Genomic DNA, 13,750 nt, shown 5'->3' with positions numbered 1-13,750 from the left:
TTTGGTCCTGCTAGGTATTCCGTACTTGAACCAAGAGGAGGAGAGACAGCTCAGGGATCAGCAGGAGGAGAAGCGTTACCACACAAATGGTGCCGGCACAGGGTGTTACATGTACATCCCACCTGATGCGCCCAGGGCTCCAGTCGTACCTGTAATTCCTGAAGATCAAAAAGATTTTATTGATAAAATAGTGTAAGTGTATAATGATAGACTTAGTTATTAAGTATCCTAAAGCTTTATTTTCCATAGTCACTTCCTGATCGGCCGTCTATGTACAGCTTCATTGAACTTGTTGTCTAGTTATCATGTAAGTTATAAGTAGCTCAGTGTCCAACAAATCACTATTTGTCATGCTATACGTAATTTCTAGCTAGTCGGCTACTACTGTACATCTATAGACGGTATGTCTGTTGACAAATAGTTGGGCAACATCTCTGTAGTGAGGCTGTTCTCTCAGGATGCCGAGGGAAAGGCGTCATGTCCTTCTCATCAGTCTGGCTCCAGGTGGTCTCTGGAGGGCCTGCCCATTTCTGAGGTATCAGTCTGGAGAGGGTATGTGACACTTTCCACCCACCCGCTCTGAGACCAGCACTCCATATTCCTGCCGCCCCACCTCTTCTGAGGAAGATTTGACACAGTGGCTCTTCTTGGCTCAGTTTAACACTTACGCACACGCTGCCCTCTTTCCCCAGCCGATGCGCTGTAGATCACTGAAGAGAGGGCAGTGTGTGTGTGCGTTTTCAACTGACCAAAGATGAGCCCTTGTGTCCATCTTCCTCAGCAGAGGCATTGATCTATGCCTATCCGTGTTGTCAGTCTCTCTTTAGTCACCAGTACAACCAAGCGGTGGGGAAAGCAAATTGTGTGCTGGGCTGTATAGCTAGAGGTATAACCAGTAGGAAGAGGGACACTGTGATCCCGCTGTATACAGCTCTAGTGAGACCACATCTGGAATACAGATGGATACAAAAAGATATTGGTAATATAGAATGGGTCAAAAGACTTCAAAGCTACAAAAATTGTGGACGGTCTGAAGCGCATATCTCTGTTAATTGGCTTCTTCCGGTCACAAATTAAAGTCTATCAGCAATTTTGAACCACGGTCCACTTCCTTTTAGTTATGCAACTTGCGTGACCAAGATAAACATTGTTTAATGTCCTGGTCGCTGTCACATCAAGTGGCCAATAGATGGGCTCTTCTTTTTAGCTGTGATTGCCAGCTGCATCTGTCTCCTGATAGGATGGAGGAGCTGTCAATCACTTATTTATTTTTTCTTTCAGAGGATCTGTCGATGAATTTTTAAAAGATGAAGAGCAGAAAGTTCTGCAGCTAGAACCTTGTACTGGGTTTGTATAGTTTTTTTTTTTTTTTTACATATTTGATTGTTAAATAGGTTACATTTTATAGCTCTTTCCTACTGCAAATTCCAAGATGAATTTATCATATGGTGTCCTCAAGGGTCCCTAAGGTTCTCCATCTAATACTCAATGGGATGCCTCTGTGCACTCTGTTGGCTGTATGATGAAATAGTCCCTCAAGGTGTTTACAGGATCCTCTATCTATACAGGGGATAGGGTACATTATAGAAGTGCATCCTAAGGCTGGGTTCACACACAGTATATTTCAGGTAGTATTTGGTCCTCATGTCAGGTCCTCATATTGCAACCAAAACCAGGAGTGGCAAATATTTGCCTTTATCTTAAAACAACGGGTTCACACTACTTATATTTTAGTCAGTATTGTGGTCTTCATATTGCAACCAAAACCAGGAGTGGATTAAAAACACAGAAAGGCTCTGTTCACACAATGTTGAAATTGAGTGGATGGCCGCCATTTAATGGCAAATATTTGCTCTCATTTTAAAACAACGGCTGTTATATTGAAATAATGGCAGTTATTTACCGTTATATGGCGGCCATCCACTCAATTTCACCATTGTGTGGACAGATCCTTTCTGTGTTTTTAATTGACTCCTGGTTTTGGTTGCAATATGAGGACCACAATACTGACTGAAATATACGTAGTGTGAACCCAGCCTAAATGAGTAAGGCTTTGAGGAGGTTAGGAGGCTGTGGTTGCTTACCCTTTTATCTGCTCCTTTTGGGTGCAGAGGGAAAAAAAGCCATAGGGTTTGCATGATGGACAAATAGTGTTTTTTTTTTTTTTTTGTTTTTTGTTTTTGGCCAGTTACTGGCATCTGTGACTGGTCTTGAACTGAGCCACTCATACAGATGTAAACATAACTTTGACTGCATGATATTTCTTATTTTGTACTTATCCCAATCTGCAGCCTGCACTGGAGTCCAGAGTTATACAGAAAATTCTGCTGGCTTCACAGCCATAATCTGTTCTTACTGCTTGGGTAGACGTCTTGCGGACGGATTTATATTCTAGGAAGTATCGCATTGCATTATATTATCTGTTTTTAGCTTTTTGAGCAGACTTATGTAGTTCTGGGCAGCAATGGGTTATGATTTCAGGAGTTATGGAAATGACTTGACTTTTTATGTAGTGTATATCTGTCACTTGTGCTCAGCTTTTATTTGTAGTGTGGAGCCTTGTCTGGGAATAATGGTAAAAGATCTTGCTCCTTTATCCCATTGTATACTCTTCCACTTATCAGCACTGATGCAGTTTTCATGTCTGTTCTGTGTATAATGTCTTTTATTACAGCTTTATAGTTAAACGTAAAATCTTTTCCCCTCGTTCTAGGTATCAGAGGAAACTTATCTACCAGACAATGAACTGGAAGTAAGTGGGAGTGCTGCTTGTTTTTTATGTGAATCTGTTTCTGTATATCCTTAGTTATCTAGTTCCTGAAGCCAATGAATTTACTTATTCATTGCTTCTATGCGCCCTTTATGAGAAGTAAAAAAGTTTCAGCATACTTTACCTGACTCTGCTTCGGTCCCTGCTCGTTTTATGGTTTTTCCATATTGTTCTCGTGAAAGGAGACAGCCAGGATGAGGTTCATTATACACGACATGTCGTGATGTGTTATACATTGGTATTATTTCTGTGCCTGTGCTGTGTTATTTCTCGACACACTTGTTTTCTTCTCTTTAGGTTTCCACGGGGCACCCATGTAGAAACTGTAGAGTCCCCAAATGTAAGTTGCTGAAGTTCCAGAAATATATTTCTATGTAGTTAGTGATGTTTCTCATTTAGGCCTTTTATTAATACTGAGCAGCAACCCATGTGTATGTTAGGGTATACCAGATATTTGGGCTAGGTGCACACTAGGTTTTACTTTAAATTTAATGTATATGTTTTATACTGTTGAAGGAAATAAAAACGTGTATGTTAAATAAATGCTAAAATTTCCTATTTACTAAAAAGGTGCAATTTTTCTTTTTTTTTTTGCTGTATACAATAGTGTAGGCAACTGCATGTTTATTTGCAGCTAAAATTTAATGAAATTGAAACATAAGCACCAAAATGCGCTGTGAACTTATCCTAACTAAGAAACATTTAAAGAGGGAAAACTCAGACCTGAATTGACAGTGTTGTGCATCGAGATTATTTTCCCATTAAACAAAAGAATGCGACAGAAATATACCCAGATCTGTAGCTTCTTTGTTCCATTTATGCATACCATTTTCTAGTCAAAACTACTTTTAGGGGTTGTCCATGATTAATTCATAATAGGGGATGCTGGGGGGTGGCACATGGCCTGGTCCACCCACTCCTTGTATCTGTCTCTGTGTTAGAAAAATCCTGTGACTTGCCATTAAGCATAGATTCTATACTGAGTGGCTATTTCCGGTGGGGGTGTAACATCATAGGATATTGCTGAAACACTGGCATCAGCTGAGAGCAAGCGCCCCGGATATTGGGAGCGGGACTAGAAAGGGGGAAAAAAAATTACTGCCATGATGCCCCAGGCCCAGCAGCATTCCCAATTATGAGTTAATCCCAGACAACTCTCACATATCTTATAGAGATGTCAAATTTTGATCAGTTGGGTTTGAGAAAACCAGATCCCGACGGAAAAGTTTTAACAAATCTAGGTCATGTCAAAAGTTTTCTGAAAGGCACATTCATAGTTTAGGTGGTAGATGCAGTTTATTTATAGGGCAAAATTAAGTCTTTACAACTTGAGGAAGGTTGCTTGCACTCTAAGGCCATGTTCACATGGCATAAGACACCGGCCATTCCGTCATAGAACAGCCGGTGTCACGGAAGATCATCCCGGCCGGTACTGCAGTACCGGCCGGATGATCTTCACTCCTGATGAATTGGGATGCGGATGCTGGAGCACTACGTGGGATGCTGGTGCACTACGTAAATTGGGATGCGGGTGCTGCAGCACTACGTAAGTTCCATAATAATGACGGCCGTTGTTGCAAATCGACAACAACGGCGGTGATTACTATGGACCTTACGTAGTGTGAACATAGCCTAAGGCTGGGGCTATATAGTGACTTTGGTTGTGCAACGTCACACGTAATGTGCAACACAGTGGAATTACAAATTGGCTGTTCTCTTACATCCAAATTCTAGCTTATGCCAATGCATGTCGCAGCCAAGTTGCACAAATATATTTGTTGCATAAGTTAGATGTAACTTGCTGTCGTGTGATCAAAGTCAGTGTGTACCCTGAGCATAATGCTTAAACTTTAGAGGTCAATTCACATGGGATAACAAAGTTGCAGATGTAGCCTTAGGATCTGCTCAGGGCAATTTCACAGCCAAATACAGTATAAGGAAAATGGATAAGGTTTTTCAAATGTTATCCACATGCTGTGGATATTTTACACACAGAAATGAACTTGCAATGTGGAATTGAAAATCTGCAAGATGTTAATTTCTTCATTCATTCATTTTATTTTATAACCACATATTCACCCATTTCAATGTAGCAAGAGCTAAGTCCCTTATGAATGCAAGGAAAAAGCTGAAAGTTACGCATGCAGGACCCCCAACCCCTCCTTCCCATGTCTGCTGCCTGTTTTTTGTTTATGTTATGGAGCTGCTGGCACTCTGTTGCCATATGATGCCTCTGAGTTGTTCTGTAATAAAACTCCATATTATGTCATATAATATAACTGTGTGTTGCCGCTTTCCATGATGCAGTAACAGACGTCTTTGTTTTATCATTCTGGTCCCATGACAGATTCCTTATAAAGGAGCACAATTATATAGGCTAACACCCAGAAACAGATGTTGGGTGGTGTAGTGTCCATAGCCATTAGATCCTAGTAACTTAGATCTGTGTTTGACTTGGGGTCTTCTCAAGTAGATTTGTAGTTTAGCTTTGAATGTATTCTTGCGTCATATAATTACTGTTTTCCAGAATGAAAGGCACATGGTAATTACTAAAGTTGATGAAGATGAGCGGAAGGTGAAAGAGATGCAGAAAAAAGCCAAAGAACAGGTACAGCTGAAATGTTCTATACAGCTTGATGATGATTAATAGTGATGAGCGAACGTCACAAATGTGCCCGTTTAAACTCTTGGTATTCCACTCCCGGCATCTAGAGTAGTTGGATGCCGCCCTAGGGAGTCCTGGAAAACATGCATATAGCTATACCCCATATCCAGTTTGCTTAACACTAATAATCCATGCTTGCTGTTAATCGTGCCATGTTTGATTTGTGTCTTGCTGCAGGAAGACATCAATGATGCTGTTGGGTTTTCTAGAGTTATCCAAGCAATTTCATCCTCTGTAAGTATTAAAAATATGTATGTGGAAACGCTGTGCATTCTTCCCTAATAGCCATGCACTGTTGCTGGAATTATCAGCAACACCTTTTTTTTGTTGAGAGCAGAACTGGGGGCATGGTTTCCACAGTTTTCGGATTACTTTCCAAATGCATGTGGAAGCCGAGCCTTATGTATCTATGTGCAAATCATTAATCTGTCTAATAATTTATACTGATAGAAATCTTAGCATTGCCAATTGCCTTTAAAAGGTCACCGATGCTTTGAATGTTTGTTATCCAGGATTAGTGAAAACACACACAGCTACTTTCTTGCAAAAACTGCACCACCTCTGTCCTCAGGTTATGTGGTGTCACAATTCATTTCTTTTCTCCAATAAAAATTAGCTACAAAACCACATCCAGACAAGAGTGTGGCTCTTTCTGCAAGAAAGTGACATATTTTCTCAACATAGATAACCACTTTATGTTTATGAAACCCTTTGAATTGGCAATGACCCTGTGTAATGACTATATAGACCAGCTTTTGCAAAACTACAATTGTAGCTTTGCAGCAGCGGAAGGACCACAGTTTGACTCTTGTTTAGACCATCTGTAATTATTTAGCTTAGTATCCTGTTGATGTGGTGGGATGTTGTGTTAAGAGAAAGATCATGTAAAACCCATGCGCAGAGGGATGGTTAATAAGTGGTGTATATAACATATTTGTTTTCTCTTGCAGGGTAAACTCGTAGTTGGACACAACATGATGTTGGATGTCATGCACACCATAAATCAGTTCTATTGCCAGTTACCTGATGTAAGAATTTTTCGTACCTAGAAGCTTTTTTTCAATTATAACGGTGTAATATTTCTTGGTTGAATGGGTACTGTCACAAAAAAACATATTTGACATTCCCTTAAGAATGGTCAGGGTGTGCTCAAACCACCAATTATTGGATAAAGCCTTGAGTAGCACATAGTTAAGCACCTACTCTTCTATCTAACTTCAGTAGATGGTCTTTAATTAGAGATGAGCGAACTGTATGTCTGGGTTTTTCCCAAAATCTCAGCATTTTATTACCGGTGGCTGAAGTTTGATGTGGCCCTATGGCTGCCTGGAAAACATTGATACAGCCTCTGGCCATATCCGTGTTATCTAGGACTTCCTAAGGCTGTATCCAACTTCAGCCACCAATCAAATGCTGAGAGTTCGGACAATCCCAGATGTACTTGAAGTTTGCTCATCTCTAGTCTTTATTGTAAGTGTGCAGTAACCTGGGAACAAAATGCTTAGCCATTCACTATTAGCCATTCGAAATTTTTAAAGCGTTTTCTACTGATCACCTTTTACCAATTGCTTTATGGCCACATATCAGGCTATGTTAAAGGGCACTTAAAGCCCAATTACATGAAATGATTATCTTCTGATTCAGGCGGATCTCTCCCCGTGTAATAGAGACAGCAATCATTCGGGGAGCGAGAAAATGTTTGTTGGCTAATCCTTGTCTTTAGCATTTTCAAAAATCATCGGCCGATCTGTGTGATAATGCACGGCTGATTAAAGCAAGGGCCGCACGGACATTGCTAACAATGTCCATGCAACCTTGCTTGCATGATTATTGAGCCATGTAATAGGTTTAGCAAGCAAAGTGCTGATGCAGAAGATGGGTGCGCACTTGCATGCCAGACCGGCTGCTCCATTTAATCTCTGATAGCTGGGACGCACTGATAGAGACATACAAGTACCGTTGTGTAATCAAATACAACAGACTTGAGGCTTTTTTTTGTCCTATGTTGTCCTAAACGTAGATGTTTTCACTGTGTTTCTGCACTTATCTGTTATGCATATTAAAGTGTAACGGTCATCTAAATTTGTATTGCAGAAATCAGTAGTGCGAGCGATTTTAAAAACTCTGTAATAGGGTTTTTTTTTAGGCAAAAAGCCTCTTTCTGTACTCAAAACTGTGTTTCAACCCCTCCCCTCCCACACTTCTTATCTGCTCATTATCAGGCAAAGCTGTCTTCATTATAGAGGAGCAGTGAGGACGGGTTTGCTGAGTCCTTTATATTCTATGGAGAGGGGAGGGGCTGAGTGGGATGAGTGAGCCGCAAGAGGATACAAGAAGCTGTATGGTTTGTAGACTGTCTGAGCACATAAAAAGCTGGATTCACAGGTCAGAAAGATCAGTGCTTATCTGGGAGCTTGGTGAGAGAAGTGCAGGATGCAGATTTTGCAGGGCTATTTGTCTCTCCTCCATGCTCACTCACCCCCTCCCCTTTCAATAGAGCATAATGGACACAGAAAAGATGCTTCTTGTAAAGTCAAGGGGGGGGGGGGGGTAGGAAAACAACTTTTTGAGTACAGAAGGAAACGTAATAAAACCTATTACAGAGTTTCTTAAAATATTTATTGATTTCTGAAAATGACAGTCAAGCTTGGATAGCTAATAGTGCAAATTGATACATGGTACACGTGTCATGTTCTGTTTTCTGGAAAATGGAACACCTATTTTTCTGATGGGTCACTGTTTGAGAAGTAACTATCTGATCTCTGGGACCCTCACTGATCAGCAGAATGAAGTGGATGCGGTATTCCTACAAACATTATGTCCAGTTTATTGGTAACATAGACATAGCAACTTTTTATATGGCTAGCAAGGACGCAGCCCAATGACAGATGTACAGATGAGCAGTTGTATCTGTAAACAAGAAAGGAATCAGGCTACGAATAGGAAATCCTTTTCTTGGTTAAAGGCTGCTCTATGTCCGCACTCTGACCTGCTGCAGTAATCTCTATATATATCCTCTATACTAAACAATCTTTCCCTTTTTTATTTAGGATATGGAAGAATTTAAAAGATTGACAAACTGTGTTTTCGCAAGGTAATTTACATTTACTAGAATTCATGGACTACATTCCGTGTGTGTGTCTGTGTGTGTGTGTGTCTGTGTGTCTGTGTGTGTGTCCTGTTTTGTGGAAGGACAGGAGATAAAATAATTTAGACTTGGACCTTATATTTGTCTGTTATGTAAAATGTTCAAATCCGATCACCCTGCGATATAACCACCTGTCCAAGAATGGGTTAGTGTGTTCAGTGTGACCGGCATCTTGTACTAGGACTTTGATTGTCCACATCCCCTGGATTATAACAATGTCCTTATTTTTTGCTTTTCAGAGTGCTGGACACTAAGCTTATGGCTTCTACTCAACCCTTTAAGGTATTAGCAATATCTTTTATCACAGCATTTTGTCTGTTTGCTGTTGGAACAACTGGTTCTTGTTCAGAAAATTAATTTAAACCCATTATGCTTGCGTTTGCCAGCTGACTTTATGGCTGAACCATTTGCGTACAGCTCTATTGCCCTCGCTCATGTATGCCTTTTTGTGGTTAGAGCTGCAGTCATCAGACTCTGTACACAGCTTTTTCCTACAGTGTACATTGGTCCCTCAAGTTACAATGGTCTCAGGTTACAGTATTTTCAACCTACACTTTCCTGGTCTATGGTGACACTGCAATCTGATGTACAATTTGAAGTCAAGACAACAATCACCCAAAGAGCTAATGATCAGCTGATCGTTGTCTTTTGGCACGTTCAAAAATCATTGGCTGCTGACCACGCATCGCTACATTTAGTAGATGCCGTGGCTGCTGATTGTGTGTATAAAATAATAAAGCTATTACTTACCTGTTAAGGCTCCCCCGGTGTACTTCAGCCTTGTCTGTAGGATTCCCTGGCCTCTGCAGCTCTCACTTCTGATCCATCTTTGCAGTGAGAGGCCACACAGCCAGTCACTGGCCGAGATGGGACAGCACCGCAGCCAGTGATTGACTGAGTGACCTGTCTCTCCAGAGATGGGACCAAAAGTGATAATGGCCTGATGCCAGCCCCCAGTTTCATGTTTCATAGCATCCATGATCCGGAATGTGTGCATGCAGCCTAAAGGCTTCTTTTCTACATTCTGGAAGCACAGCTTGATATATTAGATGTACCATGTGTCGTCTTGACCTAACAACTATTTAAAGGACTAGTGCCATGAAAAACTTTTCCCCAGTAATTGAAGCACATTACAAAGTTATATAACTGTGTAATATGCTTCAATCACCTATCTGCCTCCCTTCCCTGTCTTTTCCCCCCTCCACCCCCCACCAGGAAGTGTCCTGACTCACACAGACCTGATTACTGTCGTCACCGTCACCAAGCTCTTCTCTCAGCTCCTTCTCCTGTTACACTAGCCTCCCCCCTCCCCTGCCTTGTCAGGTGACAGGCTTGCTCAGCTCCCATTGGCTGAACAACTGCAAGCCTTCACTTGTCACATCTCACTTGCTTATCTTCCCTCCGACTGACTGCGGCACATAGGCAGCTCCCCCCTCCCCTCATACCCTCTCTCCCCCCTCCCCTCATACCTTCTCTCCTGCTGCCATGGACTCAGTGAAGGAGTCATGTCACTAGAGAAGATAAGCTGAGCAAGCAGAGTCAGGGTCCCGTTGCCGCGCCGGCTAATTAAGCACTTCAATGCAGCTGTCAAACCTGACAGCTGCATTGAAGGGCTTCAGACATCACATCCCTGGTGTCTAGTGGGTCGGATCTCCCCCCCGCGATGCGATCGCGGGGAGGAGATCCGTTCTTCTGCCCGTGCCGGGCCTCAGCGTCGTAATGACGCTGATCCCGGCTCGGCAGTAGATTGCTATGGCCTGCAGCAGGCCATAGCAATCTATGACCGATCTCATGGATCTTTGCTGTGTATATACACAGCATTGATCTCTATGAGAGATCATTGCTGTGTATATACAAGCCCCCCAGGGGGGCTTCTAGTCCATGTAAAAAAGTGTTTTTATTAATAAAAAATCCCCTCCCCTAATAAAAGTCCAAATCACCCCCCTTTTCCCATTTTATAAATATAAATTAATAAATAAATAAACATATTTAGTATCGCCGCGCGCGTAATCGCCCGAACTATTAATTAATCACATTCCTGATCTCGCACGGTAAATGGCGTAAGCGCAAAAAAATCCCAAAGTGCAAAATTGCGCATTTTTGGTCGCATCAAATCCAGAAAAAATGTAATAAAAAGCGATCAAAAAGTTGTATATGCGCAATCAAGGTACCGGTAGAAAGAACGCATCATGGCGCAAAAACTGACACCTCACACAGCCCCATAGACCAAAGGATAAAAGCGCTATAAGCCTGGGAATGGAGCGATTTTAAGTGACAAATATTTGTTAACAATGGTTTGAATTTTTTACAGGCCATCCGATACAATATAAGTTATACATGTTATATATCATAGTAATCGTAACGACTTGAGGAACATGCATAACAAGTCAGTTTTACCATAGGGCGAACGGCGTAAATGCAAAACTCCCCGAAATCAAAACAAATTCGTTTTTTTTTCAATTTGACAGCGTAAATGATTTTTTTTCGGTTTCACAACATATTTTATGGAAAAATTATGCCTGTAATTGCAAAGTACAATTGGTTTCGCAAAAAATAAGCACTCATATAAGTCTCTAGGTGAAAAAATGCAAGCGCTATGGACTTTTAAACATAAAATGGAAAAAGCAAAAGCGCAAAAACGAAAATTGGCTTGGACCTTAAGGGGTTAAAGTTAGTAGAGACTGTGCCCCACCATGCACACTTGCATTGGCAACCAATTTAGAGTTTGGTTTTTTTTGGTCATGTGATTGCAGCCTTGTAAGTTGTTTTTTTTTTTGTTTGTTTTTCTTGTGGGTCAATTGTTAGCAAAAAGTGGGTTTTCCAGAACTAGAACTTGTTTTTTTTTTTTTATGTTCTGACATGAGTGTTGTGTTTGAGAATGCATAGTAATAATGGCGACCTCTTTGTGAAGCCTAAAAGCTTTTGAAGAATATTACATTCCTTCCATTTTTGTCGTGCTCTTTCCCTTACAGTAATGTCTTTCTATTCAGAGACTGTTTTATTATGTTACAAAGCATTATTTGTAGTTTTTTTTTTTTTTTTTATCCTGTTTTCTATTTCTCCTTCCCACTTGGTGGCAGCATTGTGGACTGTACAGCGCTGTACATCTGGCATAAATTGTTCTGTCTCCATTGTCCACTTCTAGGCAATTATATCGCACACTGTCCTTTCCGAACTGGAAAAACGATTACAAATGGCTCCTTTCAAGCCTCCTAAAGTTGGTAAGAATTCAGGAACCAGTTGGCTTCTGTCAGCTATCTATTAAAATCTGTAACTGGCTTCTGTAAAATAAACAGCCTTTTCAATAACTGCGCTCAGGAAGGCTTTAAGAAACCATTAAGGATATTTATAAGAAATCGCTGCCATTTACTCCCAGGAAAGGATGTTCTCTCCTATTTCAGCTGTGTGTTCCTGCGTAAAGCATTTTGTTGGTCATTTAGTGTTCAGGTAATAAGGTGTTTATATATAGTGCTTACAGATTTATGGGGTAGAATTTAAAATGGAAAACAAATCTAAATTGTGCAAAACATTTTTTTATAAAGTTTAAAGTGTTGATGTGTAACTTTCAAGCTTTTCACGCATTCACTTGTAAAAACTCCTCTTATAGTGGGGTCAAAATGGTTATTAGTTTATTTGGTTAGTATCAACATATACTTATTGGGGGGGGGGGGTGACTAATAATTTGATAAGATATTGCCACCTTGGCTGGATTGGGCCAAGTTGGCCTTGACACATCTGTTTAGATAGAGGTTAATAAATTGCCACCAGTATCAGAGGGTTGTTTGGATAACTTACTGTTCCATGGTGATTACTGCATAGGATGAAGTTACTATGTTTACTGTGTGTGGTAATATATATTTTTTTAATATTTTGTTAATGCGCATATGTACTGTGTTTTCCGATGTATAAGACCACTCCTCATTTCCAGTTAAAACTAGAGATTGGGATATACTCTCCATATAAGACTACCCTTATTCCAACGCACACCAAATAAAAATTAATAAACATCAGACAGCAGCGAAATCTGAGAGGCAGAGCAGGAGGTACCGGAATACTGGGTGTAAAAGGTGTGTTTTTTCTGGGCAAAGTGCCACTCTACAGTATCTCTTTTTCCATACCCCGGACGCCTGCAGCTTGCTCTGCCCTTCATATGGTAGCCGCATGTGGCAGAGATGAGGATGTTTTTTAGCTCCCACCACCATATGTGGCGACAGCAGATCTCCAGTCCGGTTCCAAAGTTTTTTTTTTTTTAGGGTGCGTTTACACAGACAGATTTATCTGACATATTTTTTTAAGCCAAAGCCAGGAATGGATTGCAAAAGAGATCTGTCTTTCCTGGCTTTGGCTTAAAAAAATCTGTCAGATAAATCTATCTGTGTAAATGCACCCTTACCACCTGCCCTATAAGATGATACCTGGTGTATAAAATGACCCCTGACTTTTTTAAGAAGCTTTTCCTGGGTTAAAAAGTAGTCTTATACGCAGGAAAATACTGTGCATATTGTACTATGCTTAGAACTTGTATAGAACCTACAGCAAAATGGAGTCTTTTGGGCCATTCCATCCAAACTGAACCTTTTTCGTAACACCTAGTTAAACAGCTAATTTAAAAAATGCAATTTAACCACAAAAGTTATAAATATACATTAAGATTCTTAATGTATATTTATAACTTTAGTGTTTAAATTGTAGTTTTACTGGGTTTAACTGGGTGTTACGAAAAGGTTCAGTTTGGATGGAATGGCCCTTTTTCAGTTTTTTTATTTTTATAAAGGCTAACAGGTAGCACGTATAATTTTCCATTTGGGTAGCAAATGAAAAATTTAAAAATTAAAAAAAAAAAACTGTGGAAATGTGTCAAGTAGAAACTTAATCCCTTTGATCCCACAATAGGCTTTTCACTAACCAGTCAGCACCCTACTCTATACTGATGTCTACATCTTTTCTTATAAATCTTTTAGTTTCAGAAAGTTTTATAGATTTGTAATTTACTTCTACTTAAAAATCTCCAGTCTTCCAGTACTTATCAGCTGCTGTATGTCCTGCAGGAAATGTTTTCCTTTCAGTCAGACACTGTGCTCTCTGCTGCCTCCTCTGTCAACAGAGCAGTAGCAAATCCCCATAGAAAACCTTTCCTGCTCTTCTCTTTCGGACAGAGGTGGCAGCA

The 13,750-nt window shown here is 40.5% G+C and overlaps 1 protein-coding gene across 1 annotated transcript in view; it reads left to right on the top strand.

The window, feature by feature from the left end:
• Positions 1-13,750, top strand: part of PARN (poly(A)-specific ribonuclease) — a 76,329-nt gene that overhangs the window by 10,879 nt on the left and 51,700 nt on the right. Inside the window, exons 7-16 of the mRNA XM_069983717.1 lie at positions 15-192; positions 1,282-1,347; positions 2,714-2,752; positions 3,068-3,110; positions 5,298-5,378; positions 5,613-5,669; positions 6,386-6,463; positions 8,486-8,529; positions 8,823-8,865; positions 11,729-11,804. Coding sequence (XP_069839818.1) covers positions 15-192; positions 1,282-1,347; positions 2,714-2,752; positions 3,068-3,110; positions 5,298-5,378; positions 5,613-5,669; positions 6,386-6,463; positions 8,486-8,529; positions 8,823-8,865; positions 11,729-11,804 — 705 coding nt within the window. The remainder of the gene's footprint in view (positions 1-14; positions 193-1,281; positions 1,348-2,713; positions 2,753-3,067; positions 3,111-5,297; positions 5,379-5,612; positions 5,670-6,385; positions 6,464-8,485; positions 8,530-8,822; positions 8,866-11,728; positions 11,805-13,750) is intronic.

This window comes from Dendropsophus ebraccatus, chromosome 9, assembly GCF_027789765.1.
Source record: "Dendropsophus ebraccatus isolate aDenEbr1 chromosome 9, aDenEbr1.pat, whole genome shotgun sequence".
Lineage (NCBI taxonomy): Eukaryota > Metazoa > Chordata > Amphibia > Anura > Hylidae > Dendropsophus > Dendropsophus ebraccatus.
The sequence above is the reverse complement of the archived record's forward strand: the minus strand, read 5'-3'. Positions and strand labels throughout refer to the sequence as shown.